Source organism: Oryctolagus cuniculus, chromosome 3 (assembly GCF_051225735.1).
Source record: "Oryctolagus cuniculus isolate XC-2025 breed Fujian yellow rabbit chromosome 3, ASM5122573v1, whole genome shotgun sequence".
NCBI classification, from domain to species: domain Eukaryota; kingdom Metazoa; phylum Chordata; class Mammalia; order Lagomorpha; family Leporidae; genus Oryctolagus; species Oryctolagus cuniculus.
In genome coordinates this window covers 112041192-112056295 of record NC_142869.1, presented here as the reverse complement: position 1 = coordinate 112056295, position 15104 = coordinate 112041192, and the positions used below count along the sequence as shown (strand labels likewise).

Genomic DNA, 15104 nt, shown 5'->3' with positions numbered 1-15104 from the left:
CCAAGATGCAGCTATATTGGGCAAGCATAGTTCTACCGCTATCAACTGTTTTCTACATTTTTCTGTTTTTTTGGGTTTTTTTTCCTGGTACTATCGCCATCCAAACTTGGTCACTATAACTATGATGGCCAGGAATAGGACAAGTGCCTTATGAAATACCATTTGCTATCTTTGCCCCAGTTGGTCCCAGGTGCATGTGTGCCATTGCTCTATTGTACTCATCATCTCCAGAACACAAGCTGTCTCATCTCTGCCCTATTTTGCTGACCATGAAAAATTCAGGCCAGAATTTTAAATATTTTCCAGATAGCCACAATACTAGCTTTTGCAGTTTTCTTTGCAAAATATGTTGCAATGTACAAAACTACATAGTGTATGTTTACTTCATGACACATTGCTTTTTTCTTATTCTCACACCACATAGTTCCTTCTTGATTTCATCATACTCCAGTAGTAAGAAGGAGATGTGTTTTATAGGATTATAGCTCACATTCCACAAGAAGATATCTAAAATGTTTTGCAAACACTAAAGCTGCACACATCTCTGTCATGATCGCCATTGTTAATATGCTTACTCTTTTTTATAATTTATTTTATTTATTTGAAAGAGTTATAGAGAGAATTGGAAACAGAGAGAGAGGGAGAGAGAGACAGAGAGAAAGGTCTTCTACCTGTTGGTTCACTCCTCAGATGGCCACAACAGCCAGAGCTGGGCTGATGAGAAACCAGGAGCCAGGAGCTTCTTCAGTGTTTTCCACTTGGGTGCAAGGGCCCAAGCACCTGGGTCATCTTCCACTGATTCCCCAGGCCATGGCTGAGGGCTGGATCAGAAATGGAACATCCAGGATGCGAACTGGTGCCCTTACGAAATGCCAGCTCTGCAGGCCGGGGCTTTAACTCACTGTGCCACAGCACCAGCCCTTAATATGCTTACTCTTACCCGAGCTAGACTAATATTGCAACAGGGTCCTCTCCTTGGGCCTTTGATATGAAGTCACTAGTCCATGTGGATTTAAAATAACTGTTCATCGACATTTGTGCAGACTTGTCCTTTCTATTGAAAGTTCTTTCTCCAACAGACCCTAAGCTTTCCTTTGGTATCAGCTTATACTATATGTCATACTTAGTATTCCTATTAGATGTACTTTCCAGACTTTGTGTAATGTGTCTTCTGCCTCACTGAACTCTGAGTTCCCAGTTCTGATGTTTCCAGCTAGGCTCATCTTACAATCTCCATTAGTAATAAATGACAAGTACTCAAATGGGATGATTGCAAAATCTTGAGATTTTGGAAAAGACAAATCTATTAGTATATAACAATTTCTCATATAATCCTATGTGTTTTAGGAGGAAAAACCCCTAAGTTGGATATATTATGTATACAATATTACCTTGAGGTCTGATAGACAGGGCTTGAACTATAAAGTCAAGGTGAGACTGGATTGCAGGCCCAGTTATACCTCTTCCTTACTTAGAAAGCTAAGCCTTTAATATTTTTGATAAAATGATGGGTAATCTTTTCTCTGAAATATTAAAAGAGATAATGAATGCAAGACCTTGACCAAGACTGTCTGTTAAAAATACTTTTTCCCACTACTTTCCTAAACAGAGAAGTGGTAAAAAAATAAAAGAATTTATGGGTGTGAGAGTTTCTGGCACAGAACAGGTATTCAGAAGATAGTCTCTTATTTTGGAAAAGTACCACCCTTAAAAAATAACTCTTACACATTTGAAATAACTTTAAAACCTTTTCAGCCAAACACTAATGAAACAGCTTTGAAATAAATCAACTGCTATATTTACATTTAAAAACTTAATTCCTGTCTCTACTAAGATCTCTCTCTCTCTCTCTCCCTCTCTCTCTCTCTCTCTCATACACACACACACACACACACACACAGAGGCAAGAAAGTCTTCAGGAGGGAAATAACTAAAGAATCTATTTCATTACCTTTCTCAAATTGATATGTCTTCTGACAAAATGAGAGTGATGTGGTTATCTACCAAATGAAAAGAAACATGAATATTGTGAAGAATATTCTGGAGCAGTACTATATCATTCCCCATATTGCACTTATTCTCTCATTTATTTGGCAACCTTTGTGTGTACCATGTTAAGTGGAGTGCTAGACACTAAAGTCACTATGACAACTGAGAGACTGTTTTCTCCTCAAGGAGCCTGAAGTCCAGCTGTGGATTTAAAAGTGAATAAGGTAAGGTAGAGTATGAAGATAGATGATTACAAAAGATAAATCTACATTAAAAAGTAATGGTATATTTCAGGTACAGTGAAGCACATAGTAAGCAGCCTTCCTGCGGCTGGGAAGGAAGCAGCAAGAATCTTCAGGGAGGAGGGGAATTCCCTGTGAACTTAATCCCACATTATGGGCAAGGCATTTCAGGCAGCTATAAGAAAGAGGGACAAAGGACATTCCCATAGAGAAATTGTAAGCTTCAAATTCATTGACATAGGATATCAGCAACTAGTTCCTCAGAACTTGGAGGAAGATGAGAGAGAAGAAAGAATACTCAAAGAGAAAGCAGAAAACATGAATTACCAGCTTGAATTTTGTGGCAAATTCATCTGGGTTCAAACATGAGCACATCTTACAATTTAAGTGATCTTGGGAAAACTGATGTCCTCATATATAAATAGGAAAAAAAATTCCTTCATTGCTAAGCCATTTGGGAATTAGAAATATTTTTAAAATTACCTGGAAATGTTTGGATCTTGATATGAGCACTGAAAAACGGTAATGGCAAGATAAGAATGAGCTTGACAATAATGCATTGGTGATGAGATTCCCACTTATTTAGGTGGTTTTATAAATTCCATCATCTGGAACTTTCCCTCATTATTCTTCACCAAGATTATAATTTGTTACACATCAAGTCTCAGTTCTAAGATTCAAATTCATCCATAGTTTGGAGTAAAGTCCCCCTTCTCGGATCTCCCCCAGCACAGCCTACTTACCTCGGTAGTGACACTTTTCAATTACTATGGTGGTCTTACTTATCCTTTCTCTCTCCCTTCATCCCAAAGAGAGTGGAGAAAAGAAGCCACAGCGTAAGCATATTAAAGATTGGTTCTGTCTTACACCTGTTGATATCCTCATTTGTGTAACATTGCATCTATGGTGCATTGAGCAAATATGTGTTGAATTAACATTGTTAGGAAAAGAGTTAAAATGCAAAATCCAAAAGATGATTCTTTTCTATAATGAAGCACTCATCAACAATGGCTCTGATAGTGAATATAGCAAACAAACACTCAAAGTTTTCAGGGGAGTAAAATTGCTTTTCCTCTGCTATGACTTGGAGCCTTCAGGAGCATCACTATCAGCATAATGCAAGAACGCTGTCCCATCTGTTAGTAAGATTTTGCATCACTAGTGTAAGTGTGATCACAGCCTACATTGTCAGAGTCCATTAGAAAAGTCCTCTTTAAGTTGAAATTAGACAGATGCTATGAGAAGTTCAATGACAGAATTCCTAGGCAATAGAAAATCAAGCACAAAGACATTTGTATGACAAACACTTGAGCAGGTTTTAGGATCACAAGGAAGGTTAGTTTGGTTTGAGAATAGTGGTCAGAAAATAGAATGATGCACAATATGAACAGGAGAACAGGGATCTGATGATACATGGTCGTCAGGGAAAAGCTAATAAACTGGAATTATTTTTTAAAAACAATGTTAAGGTCTGAATCTGGTGTGCAAAGTTATTAGGGAAAAAATTTTAAAATCAGTGTTCAGCAGATGAACAAAAAATTTATTATGGGAAAATACCCTGGAAACAAGGAATCCACTGATTCAGATGGGATGTGAGTGTGCAGTCAGATTGGGTAATTTTGCTGCAACAGAGAGAAGTGGTTAGACTGGAGATACATTAGGAAGTAGAATGAACAGGATTTGCCAATGGATTGGATGGTAAATTAAAGAGAAAAGGATGAAACATGTTTTTTTGTCTTGAGTGAATAAATGGAGGTATTATCATTTAATTATGTTAAGAAAGAGAAAGGTGTTGGGAGCAAGGACTAAATGTTCTGATTTTAATATATTAGGTTAATAATGTCTGTTAGACAACTAAGTTACAATTAAGGACCTGAGTATAGAGGTCAAAGGAAAAGTCTGAAAGGTAGAGATAAATATGTTGGTTTTCAACATCTGGTAGTTAAATACACACGATTTATTGATGTTGCATAGCCGGAAATTACAAAACAAAGGTGTTGAGCTCTCCTAAAAATCATTTTGGGTGTGATCTATATATTCTGTCACGCCTTGATAGAAACCTCTCCAAAATATTTCTTTAGGGAGGGGATGGGCTTTGCTCTCGTGAGTCTTTAGTTGGGGCATGCTCTCTTTTTACCAGTTTCAACTGTTGTTCATCCAACCATAGTCTTCCTGCTACCACTTAACTCTGTAGGCATTTGGGTATTTAAAGGTTTAAGGATTTTAAGTCCCTGGGGATACAAGAGAAGAGGTCAGAGTGATAAGCCATGAGTAACCTTAATTATTGGATGAGAAATGTCACTATTTTTTTTTCATATTCCCCAAATAGAAAACCCAATGACATGTAAAAAAAGAAAATACAGTACAAAATTGATTAGTCATTGATTCATTTAACATCAAAGGAGACAAGCCTCCTCTCTTTCTGCCCTTTTGATCAATCAAAGGTAATGAAAAATCTCTTCTGTGAAACAATAGGAGGTGATAATCTATTTTATGTTATTACAACTTTGTTGAAACAGTGCTGAGCTGTTCCATTACCTGCCTCTCACAGGTGGTGGGTATTATATGCCCATCACATTCAAATTAACTTTTGTTGTTCTCTGTAGTACATGTTTTTGGTTTACTACTTCTAAATCACTTTATTTTCTTGATTGTTTCTAACAGAACCCCATATTTATTTGTATAACCTGTCTTCTACTTCTTCCACTTAACCATGGTTATCCTCAAGCAATGAAATAAGGAATTAGTGCAGTTTTTAGCTCTAGCCAACAACAATGGGAGGAAAATTTGTGTGAGACCCTTTCGTAAACAGAAACTGAAACAGAGAAACCTGTGTATCAATTGGATGCTGTAACTTGTCACTTCTGCTGACCAGTTATAGAAAAAAAAGCAATCATGAAATCACAGTGATGGAAACTAATCTGAGAAAAAGCAAAGTAGAAAGGCAAAAGGAGCCTGGATCTTAAGTCATAATATTTGGAAAACAAATTAAATGACCCTGGAAATATTGTTCTGCCAAGGGACTTATCATTTTGAGAAATTACTATTTTTTATTTGTTCAGTCAATTTACTTAGAATTTTCGATGGTCTCAGTGAAAAAAAAAAGATTCTACTAATAGAATCTACACGCTATTTAACTTACATCAGGTATCAAAAGACCATGATCACTTTAAGGGCAAGGAGTAGAGAACAGAAAATAAACCACTGTAGCTGTACAAAGTGTTAATGGTGAGATTGTACTACATGATAATTTTATCTAGGTATAGAAATAGATATAGAGATAAAAATTATAGTTCCTGCTTAAAAGGTTGAACGGGGTTGTTCTGACATCACCTGTTTTCCTTTCTGATCCTCAGTTTTCCTATCTGGAAAATGAGGGTGTAGACTAAGATGTCACAAAAAAAAAAAAAAAAAAAAAAAAAAAAAAAAAAAAACATAAAAAATTTTATGATTGTAGAACCTCAGCACATCCAGTGTGTTTTAATCTTCCCTTTCCATGCTTGGAAAAAGATCATTAAAGAAATGTATTTATTAAAGACAACACATATCTTAGGAAACTAGGAAAGAAAGAACTGTCCCATCTCCACCTTTGAAATTTGTAGTTCTCTTTTGTTCTAAAAGAGAGGTCATTTATGTGTCTCTAGGCATTGTTATAATGAAAAATCATTAACCAGCATCCAAGAAATTGGTTATCTCAATATTATCTTTGAGAAATTAAAAATTTTGGTGCAGTTAAATGATTGGCACTAATCAGAAAAGATTCTTCTGAATTAAAAAGTTACCACTAAATTAAGGCCTTTAGGGCCGGCTATTAAGTTATTATGAGCATTTGAGAAAGTGGGTGGTACCTTTCTAAATCAAGCTAATGAACCAATCTTTTGTTCTTATTATGTTACCTTTAGTAATATCTGTCTGTATAAAAACATCTTATCCTTGGTTTATCCTGAGAGATGGGCCTGGAAGGTCTTAGGATTCTCACTTTGTGCCTGAAAACATGAGACTTGGGAATGTTTCCCAGAGTCACAGATCTGGTTCCCAATTTAGATCTCAACATCTTATCTTTGCACTGTTTGCCTTTAAGCCCTTGGAGTACAGTCAAATTCTGAAAGGTAATATAAAGTGCAGTTCCCCATATACACTTTCAACCACATCTCCCACCCCTCCTAATCACTTGTACACCATAATCTAGTGTTCTCAAGTGTTAAATGACAGCTGTCTTGCCTTCTTTACTCAACTTCGGAATGTTTTCTCTATGTGTGTTATCTCTCTGAATCCTGTGTAAGATTCAAGTTTAGGCTTTGTGAATGCACCCTCCCTGAAAGATTGTACTTACCTAATTAGCATTTATTATTTTATACTATAACTTCATTAATTTGTATTCTATGTTGTACTTCTCAAAAACAAGGTTTACCTGACTCAGATTTTAATCCTCTCTCTCTAAATAGTGAATGATTGAACAAATGCAAGCAAGTGTGTTTCCAAGATTTCCAAGTCTCTGTCCATTTTATACTGTGTCCACTCATGAGCCAAAGTCGATAGTTCCTGGATTTGTCCTTTCCATGTATTTTATTTCTTTCAGAGTATATATATATATATATATATAGAGGAAAAATATTGCCATATTGCCCCTTACTTGAACATAGTGCTAGCCTTACATAATTCTCAACAGAATTCATTCAAGTAAGGGAACATCTATTAAATATAAAAAGCACTTTCACGCTGTTTACTTTCCATTAAAATAAAGTGGAATCCATTTTTCTTAGGACAAAATCCTAGAATGCAGAGTTGTGTGAGAAGTGGTGTTTTTCAGTCTGGCATCAGTGATTCATCTTGAGAATTAAGGTTTCTGATGAGAAGGAGCCTCACTAAAGTGCTAGAGTAATAGTCCCCCTGCAAAGTCATTGCCAATAAAATAAGCAGCAACTTGTGTCTGCTATGCTAATCCAGGCTCCAAAACAGAATGTCATAGATTGTCTATACTTGGACATAGTCTCTCCTCAATCCTGATATAAAAGCAGGCTCATAACACAAGACCTATTTTTGACTTAATGCAAATCACGAATCCTCTGGATGAACAGCGTATCTGTTGATACAAACCCTTGGGCCCCTTATTATTTTGTTTACATTTAAAGTGCAAGGTTTAATTCTGGTTAGTTCTAGGAGAACTGGTATTTTTTTTTTTTTTCAACTCAAAAGTCGAAAAACAAGTGAGTTTACAGCTTTTGTGGTCATTCTTTAATTCTGAAAATCTTAATTGGGCACACTCTATGCACCAGATATTGGGTTAGATACTATGATTAAGGAAAGTGAAAGATACAGACCCTTGAAGTGTTCTTTGAGACAGTGGGGAGCATTAACATGGGAACAAACATGATTATGACTCAAGCAACTGTTATTAAGATGCACAAAAGATATGTGAGAACATACGTGATTAGGTGATAACAGAACTGTCTGAATACTAGAGTCTGAAAAATCTCACCAAGAAAATTCTGCATGAGATTCAAAGAATAGAGGTTTGCTAAAAGGAACATTGTGTGGGAAAATGGATGAGAGAAAGAAAACAGTAAGTCCAGAGATCCAGAGATAGAAAGAAGATCAAACCCATCCCATGATAAAATTATACTCAATTCAACCACATGTACAATGTATGCAGCAACCCAGGTATTTTTCATTTTGATAAAACAGCACTGGATGAGTAACTGCATTTTTATTGGATTAATCAGTTCTTTAGATGACATTTGAATCCAATCTCCTTCTTCCTCTACTTTCCTGGTACAGGTCCATGATGGAATCTTGCAGAAGTTACCACAATATTAGAAGATATTTTTCAGCTCCATGGAGATTTCAAAATGAGTTTTTATCATCATTATGGTTAATAATAATTGCAAATAAAATCCTCAGCTTTTATGTCATAAAAATTGATTCTCACTATGCACCTCTCTATGAAAATGTCATATCCTTTAAAAATTACTACTAGGACAAATTGTAATACAAAACTCTTACATAGCATTTTTGTTTTGGAAGATAATTTAAGTTTATTACCCTTCTGTTAATGGGGAGAAAAGCCTTAATAGGGTTAATTGTTTTTCTCCAAGGCCACATGATTCACAGGTGGTGTAGGGAGAATTGGAATGCAATGTAAGGATGCCCCTTAAAGGACAAGTAATCCAATCTGTCTTGCACTTGTATTTGCAAGTAGTAAGGTAGGGTCTGTGCATTTGCTTTTCCTTCCCAATGACAGCTATATAAATTAAATTAGAAGAAATATCTGAGTGCTATGAACAATTTCCGAGAAATAAACCTACTCAGAAGGCAAATTTCCTCTATTTCATGGTGTATTACCTAACTTAAATCTAATTCTGCTGAAGAAACACCACTCTGTGTCTGTCCATGGATGGTAACATTTGTTAATATGATTAATTTTCTCCATTTGTATACTACTGCCAATAATGCCTTACCAACCTGGCATATACGTAAGGGTCAAAGAACATTCATGAAGATGAAAAAGGCTATGGTAATCTTCCTGCTTATTTTCTTTATAAATTTTAGATAAACCTGGCAAAAAAAAGAGATTTGTCCAGCATACTTCCTACTTATCAAAAGTTGAGGATTGCTGGACTTCTCCAAATCAAAATCAGACAACAAACCATTGAAAGCCAAACAAAATGATAAAACACTTCATTGAGAAATCTATTATGAATGTAAAACACAAATCAAGGCTTCCAACCTGATTACTGGTAAAGTAAGGTCTTAAAAATTATTTAAGCTCTCTTAGAATTGATAGACCTTAGCAGCCATTTAATAACCAACTAATATAGATTTGATGCTAAATGTGTGAAAGGCTTTGTATTAAGTAATCCCTGCGAAGGATAAAGGAGACGAACCTAATAAGGTCTTGGGTTGCATAAAATTCATATTATTTAATGACCATAAGTGTAATTTTGAAGTTGCTCAGGCTCTTGTGATACCCAAACATGGGCAATTCTTCTAAATGGACCATAGCCCATATGTATCTTGTGTAGTCCTTTAGCACAGTAGTTCTGAAACATGAATATGCATTAGAATCACCTAGTAAGTTTGTTAAAACACAAACTTCTGAGCCCTACTCTCGCTTTTCCTAATTCATATCCAGGTGGGGCCCAACAATGTGCATTTTTAGTGAGTTCAAAGAAGATACTGAGACTGCTAGTCTGAGGGCCACACTGTGAAAACCACCCCCACTCACTTGTTGTTTCCGTGCTTCGTAATGGAATCATAATGGCTTTTCAGTGGCAACTAGTGATTTTTTTATCACAAATTTACCAACATGAATATCTTCACTAACTGACCAAAATGAATGTCCAGAAATTATTAATACATCATTTTTCCAAGGAGATACTGAAGTGCTATTCAATATTTTCTAAGTCCTTTCAAATTTACCTAAAACATATAATTTCTGAGAATAATTCTTTAAAATAGAAGTTGTCATTCAAACACTATAAATGTCAAACAAAAAGAAATTTTCTCTTTTATTTGGAGTAAACGCTAATAAGATATAAAACTGTCCAATGTAATATAATTTAATTAAAAATGAAAGGCTCTAATGCTTCCTTTAATAATAATTAAATTTTAGTCATTAGAAATAAAATTGTCCTGTAATCATTTAAGTCTTAAATACTTGACCATAATAAATTTGTCATCAGCAAAATTTCCAAATTGTGGTCCTCTTCATGTTTGTCACATGCTATGATTTTGCCAGAAGCATAAAAGGAAGCTGTGTCAGAACTGTTAAAGATATAGACCATTTCTTGGAGAGAGAAATTATCACACACACACAAACACAATTTTTCATTTCTAATTTTTTGTAATTCTTCTGATTTCTTACCACTTAGGATACTGGTCCACTTTTCTATGACTGAAGGAAGATTGGTTCCTTGCCAAGTGGAACTGTAATATTCACTGATGAACTAAGTAACTATACAGTCACCAACAATAAGTCGTGTGTGTGTGTGTGTGTGTGTGTGTTTCTAAGTTTGTGTTGAGATAATCATTTAACGAACTTTCTTTTTCTCCTTATGACTAAAGTTCATACCATTAGGATCAGGAAAAAGCTCTAGGACTAGGTACCATATAGAAGGATGTTCTACTTGTTGCACTTGGGATCCCATAGTAACATTGGGAGGATCTTTTATTTAGCATTTTGTGATGACATAAAGAGGTAGAATTTTTCCTTATGTACCCTTTGTATTTCTAGGTTCTGTGAATATAATTTGCATATTTAATTATGAGCTACTTTTTGAGACTAAATTGTAATCTATTTCAACTATCCCATGAAACACAAATGTGTATCCATTCTGTAAGCTGGGGTGTGGAATTGATAATCAGATACCAATGGTGCAATTCCAAGTCAGACTCGGCATGCTGATTCATCGCAGTGTCATACTCCAAATATTAATTTTCTAAACATAGACATTGTTTTCTAACAATCATGCTCCTAAGCTTATGGACTTAACAGAAGATACTCATAATAAGATTTTTAGTCTCTTTGTCCTGCTCATGTACATCCTGTTTCCTATACTACAAATTTGGATGAGGCTGTGAGCTGGAAGTACTAAGGGAAGGAATGTATTTATTAGCATAATAACTCATCAACACATGTTGAGTATCCCTTATCCAAAATGCTTGGGAGTAGAAGTGTTACAGATTTGGGGGGGGTGTATAAAGGAGATTTTGGAATATTTTCATATGCATTATGAGTTAGCTTGGAAATGGGAACTCAGTCTAAACATAAAATTAATTTATGTTTCATGCACACCTTATATACATCCTCTAAAAGCAATTTTGTGCAATTTCTTAGTACATCTGTGATCTCACCTGAGTTCAGGAATGGATTTTTCCAATTTTGGTGTCATGTCAGCACTCAAAAAAATTCAAATTTTGGAGCACTTGGGATTTTAGATCTTCAAATTAAGGTGGGGACAATTCTTCATAAATAATGTTTTTAACAATGCTAAGACTAAATCTGTATTTTGCATTTGCAGATAATCCCTAAAACCTTCCATTATAGATATCACTGTGATAGATTCATTTTTGATGGTAAGATTTATAATCATTTCAGGAAAACCTTTATGTCTTTTCAATCTCTGAAATGGGTGAAGGTTTTATGAGTGCACTGCATTCAGCATTCTGTCCAAAGTGATCTTAGAACACACTTGGCACTTTATTTGACTTCCTTTAGTCTCTCTTATCAGTTTTGACTACAGAAACATATCTGCCCAAGTACATCAGGAAAAATGTTTTAGGAACTGGTTGAGCTGGAGAATGGCCAGAATGACAAAAACAAATGTCAAGCAACCCAAATAATATGGACCATTTTATTTCATTATGACTCCTCTTCATCTTTCCTTCTCTAACACTGACACAGCTTTGATGACTGATAGCTTGCATTGGCAACAATTGCTGAATTTTATCTGCAGCAGATTACACCACTTTTAAACTTCAAGTGGAATATACATACACACACACACATACACACTTGTTCTTTCTCTTTACTTTTCTGCTGTTTAAAGCTATTTTTAGCTAGTGTGATTCATTTGTTTACTCGCATTGCATTCTTTTTAGCAGTAGTGACACTATTGAGGGAAGAAATAGTCATTATTTACTATGCTTACAAGCTACCAATTTCCCTAGAGGTTATTACACTGAATTATGGAGTAAAAAGTCCCTAAAGATTTTAGAATTTCTAAAATTGAGAGATATACATGCTAGTAAGAAATAGAATGTTTCCAGATCCACAAAATGGGTTATTATTTGAAGACCAAACAAATTCTATGAGGAGGATTTATTTTAAATTGTCAGGTAGTAACTTTAAGACTCATAAAAAAAAAAAAAAAAAAAAACCTCTAAACAACCAACCTTGAAATTAAGGTTCCAAAAGTTCTAGGAGTCTTTAGAACTCCAAAACACTAGAGCTTTCCAAAAAAACCTTTCATCTTAGGATTTTTCCTTAGGTTGTTATTGCATTGTATTCATAGGCTAATGCATTACCTAAATATAGATAGCCATTTTTAGTATAAATTCCAAAAGCCATAAATGTTTCATAATTGAGCACATAATTTGAACTAAGAGAGCTTTTCAACTCATCTCTTTTTACTGTTGCAAATTGGAAAATGCTCAAGTAATTACTCCCTTAATCGTTCAATGCTTGAAACTATATATACTTTATGAACATCACAAGCATCTTAGTCTCCCCAGAGCAATAGGAGAGGTACACAAAAGAACTTAACTTGTATAATTAACCAAATCACCCAGAGCTTCAATTCAAGATTATTTCATTAAGCCATTAATATAATACATTGCTAAGTGGTGGGTTGTCCAATTTTTATGATGTCTTTCATTTCAATTCAATGGCTACTGTTAGAATAAAAAACCAACATCTGCAAGATCAGCAAGATGATGTAAAATCCTTACACTAGAAACATTTTTTCAGCTCCACAGTTTGTCTAAGAGCAGTCAATTCCAGAGTACTAATAAGGAAAGTGATTTTAAATCTCAGAAAATGGCATTCATTTCTGCTTATCCAATAAAGAAAAAGGGCAAATAAATGTTTCATTCCTGACACCTGCAACACTTAAACAGAAAGCCACTGGTCATTTTATGGTTTTCTAGACAGATTCAAAGGTAGGTGATGGGTCTGTAATTCAATTCCACTTTAGACTACAACATATATTTCTTCTAGAGTTTATATATCACAGTGTAGAATGTCATATATTTACTATTTGTCATTGTTTGGTGGTAGTATGCTTATATAATTGATGTATGTGGGAATCTGACATGCAGAAAAAAATGTAAATCCTAAAGCTCAACATTTTATTTCTAAACTTGGACACAGTACAGAAAATCAATGCTGAAATAGATTCTCCCTTTGCCATTAGAGGTTGTGAAAATTATCTGAATTTGGGCCCTACAAGATTTCAGTAAACTCCTTACATTTATATACTGTAAGTATCTAAGCATCATTTGATGTATCCTGAAGATCTTGTTGCTTAAAAATGCCAACAGATGAAAAAAAATGTTCAGTTTCTGCGCTATTTGTCATAGAAGGACTGTGACAAAGGGCATACAAGTTCATAAGAGACATTGCTGAAAGTTGTATTCCTTTTGTTATTATAGTCTACACAAAAATGTCAATGACCTGAGTTAAAAGCCAAACAGTAATTCAAATCATAACAATTCATTCTCAAATTCTGGAATCTCAGCAGAAGATATGCATTTATATGTGAGGGAGAGATTGCAGTAACTGAAGATGATCTAGTAGGTTATCAGAGTTTTTATACAAAAGTTTAACTTAAGACAAAAAGTATCCCCACAAAAATTAATCCAATTCAAATAGATGGCAAAATAGAGTAAACCTTGACTAAAGTGCCAGTTATTTTTACATATTCTTATAAGTAAGAGTATCCTAAATAAAAACAAAAATATAAATATAAAAGATTAAAACTATGAGCTTGTTATATTACCTTTAATCATATACTTTCAAAAAGCCTCAAATATAGAACAAGCACCTGAATAGATGGCATCTCTGATCATTTCAACAGTTTTAAGTTGCATGATGATATACACAAGAACATGTGTTTTATACTCTCTCTTTAGTCTTTCTCACTCTCTCACTATAGTCACTTTAGTATACCAACAGTTCAATACTAATAATGAGGGATGCACTTCTCTTTGGAAAAATAAGCCAGCAGCTGAAAATTCTTCACTAGTTCCACTGAGAACATTGACATGAACTAGAAACTCTTCCAAAGGCTCACTAAAGTTTTTCACACATGAAATGTACCTTGAAAGATTTCCAATCAAAAAAGCAAAATCAATCAGGATAAAACAGCTGTTCAGTGGAAACTATCCTCCTCGGTCTACATATGCATGCAAATAGAGCCAAACACTTTACTGAGATCCAATCTTCACTTCAAACACAAATTAACAGAACATCTCCACCATCAGTGACCAACACATCAATGTAATGTGTCAGGTAAACAAACTAAGATACATGTGCAGAAGCAGGAAGAAGACATAAAAACTGGATCCTACCTTGATTGTTTTTGAGGGCTGACACTTGATGTGATGGGATACACTGGCAGTTTGGTTCATGTTTCAGGACCTTGGACAGTGCACGATCCCAGGCGAGTTCAAGGATGAAGTACAGATCAAGTCTCCTCTGTTGGACTTTTCAGCAAGGGCTGCTGCTGTTGCTGCTGCTACTGCTGTTGCTTCTGCTGCTTCTGTTTCTGCTGCTTCTTCAATCCGGAGGCTGAAACGCTGTCAGGCTGGAGGGATCTGTATCTCACTTAGCCCAAAATAAAGCGTTTACTTGGTTCATCATTCCCAAAGCTCTCGGCAATACAGAATAGAAAGCCAAAGACTGTTTAAATTCACTTGCACTGTACCTTTTCAGTACTGAAATGTGACAGCTCCACAGTACAGCCAATGATTTTGGCTCGCATTCTCCTTTCAAAGGGACGAATACCAGAAAATATACAGAGATCAATTGCAGTCCTACAGTTTAAAGGGGCATTCTCAACAACTCTGGTTCTTTCCAAATTATACACTTTCAGCACAAAAGGCACCAACCCCTTCCTCAATCACTCTTTCTCCTCTCTTTTAATGTAATTTATTCTTATTCTGATACTAAATTTTATTCCCTCATGGGTAGTATTTGCAATCAAAGCATTCATTAGTGTTGGGAAAAGACCTGTTGGTGGTTTAAAAATTTCAAGATTTTACATCTGTACAGTGATGGAATGATGCATATTGAAAAACTTCTTCAATGATGGCCAGCTAAGAGATTGACCCTTCTGCAAGTTTGGAAAAACATTAAAGTATATTTGAAAAGTT

At 35.0% G+C, this 15104-nt stretch overlaps 1 protein-coding gene and 1 pseudogene across 1 annotated transcript in view; both read right to left on the bottom strand.

Moving 5' to 3' along the window:
* LOC149127463 (actin, cytoplasmic 1 pseudogene) overlaps positions 1-11122 on the bottom strand; it is a 43475-nt pseudogene extending 32353 nt beyond the window's left edge.
* The window catches only part of DPP10 (dipeptidyl peptidase like 10), a 1526588-nt gene extending 1511899 nt beyond the window's left edge, over positions 1-14689 (bottom strand). The window contains exon 1 of the mRNA XM_051849637.3: positions 14301-14689. Coding sequence (XP_051705597.1) covers positions 14301-14360 — 60 coding nt within the window. The 5' untranslated portion in view covers positions 14361-14689. The remainder of the gene's footprint in view (positions 1-14300) is intronic.
* Between the last annotated feature and the right edge of the window lie 415 nt (positions 14690-15104).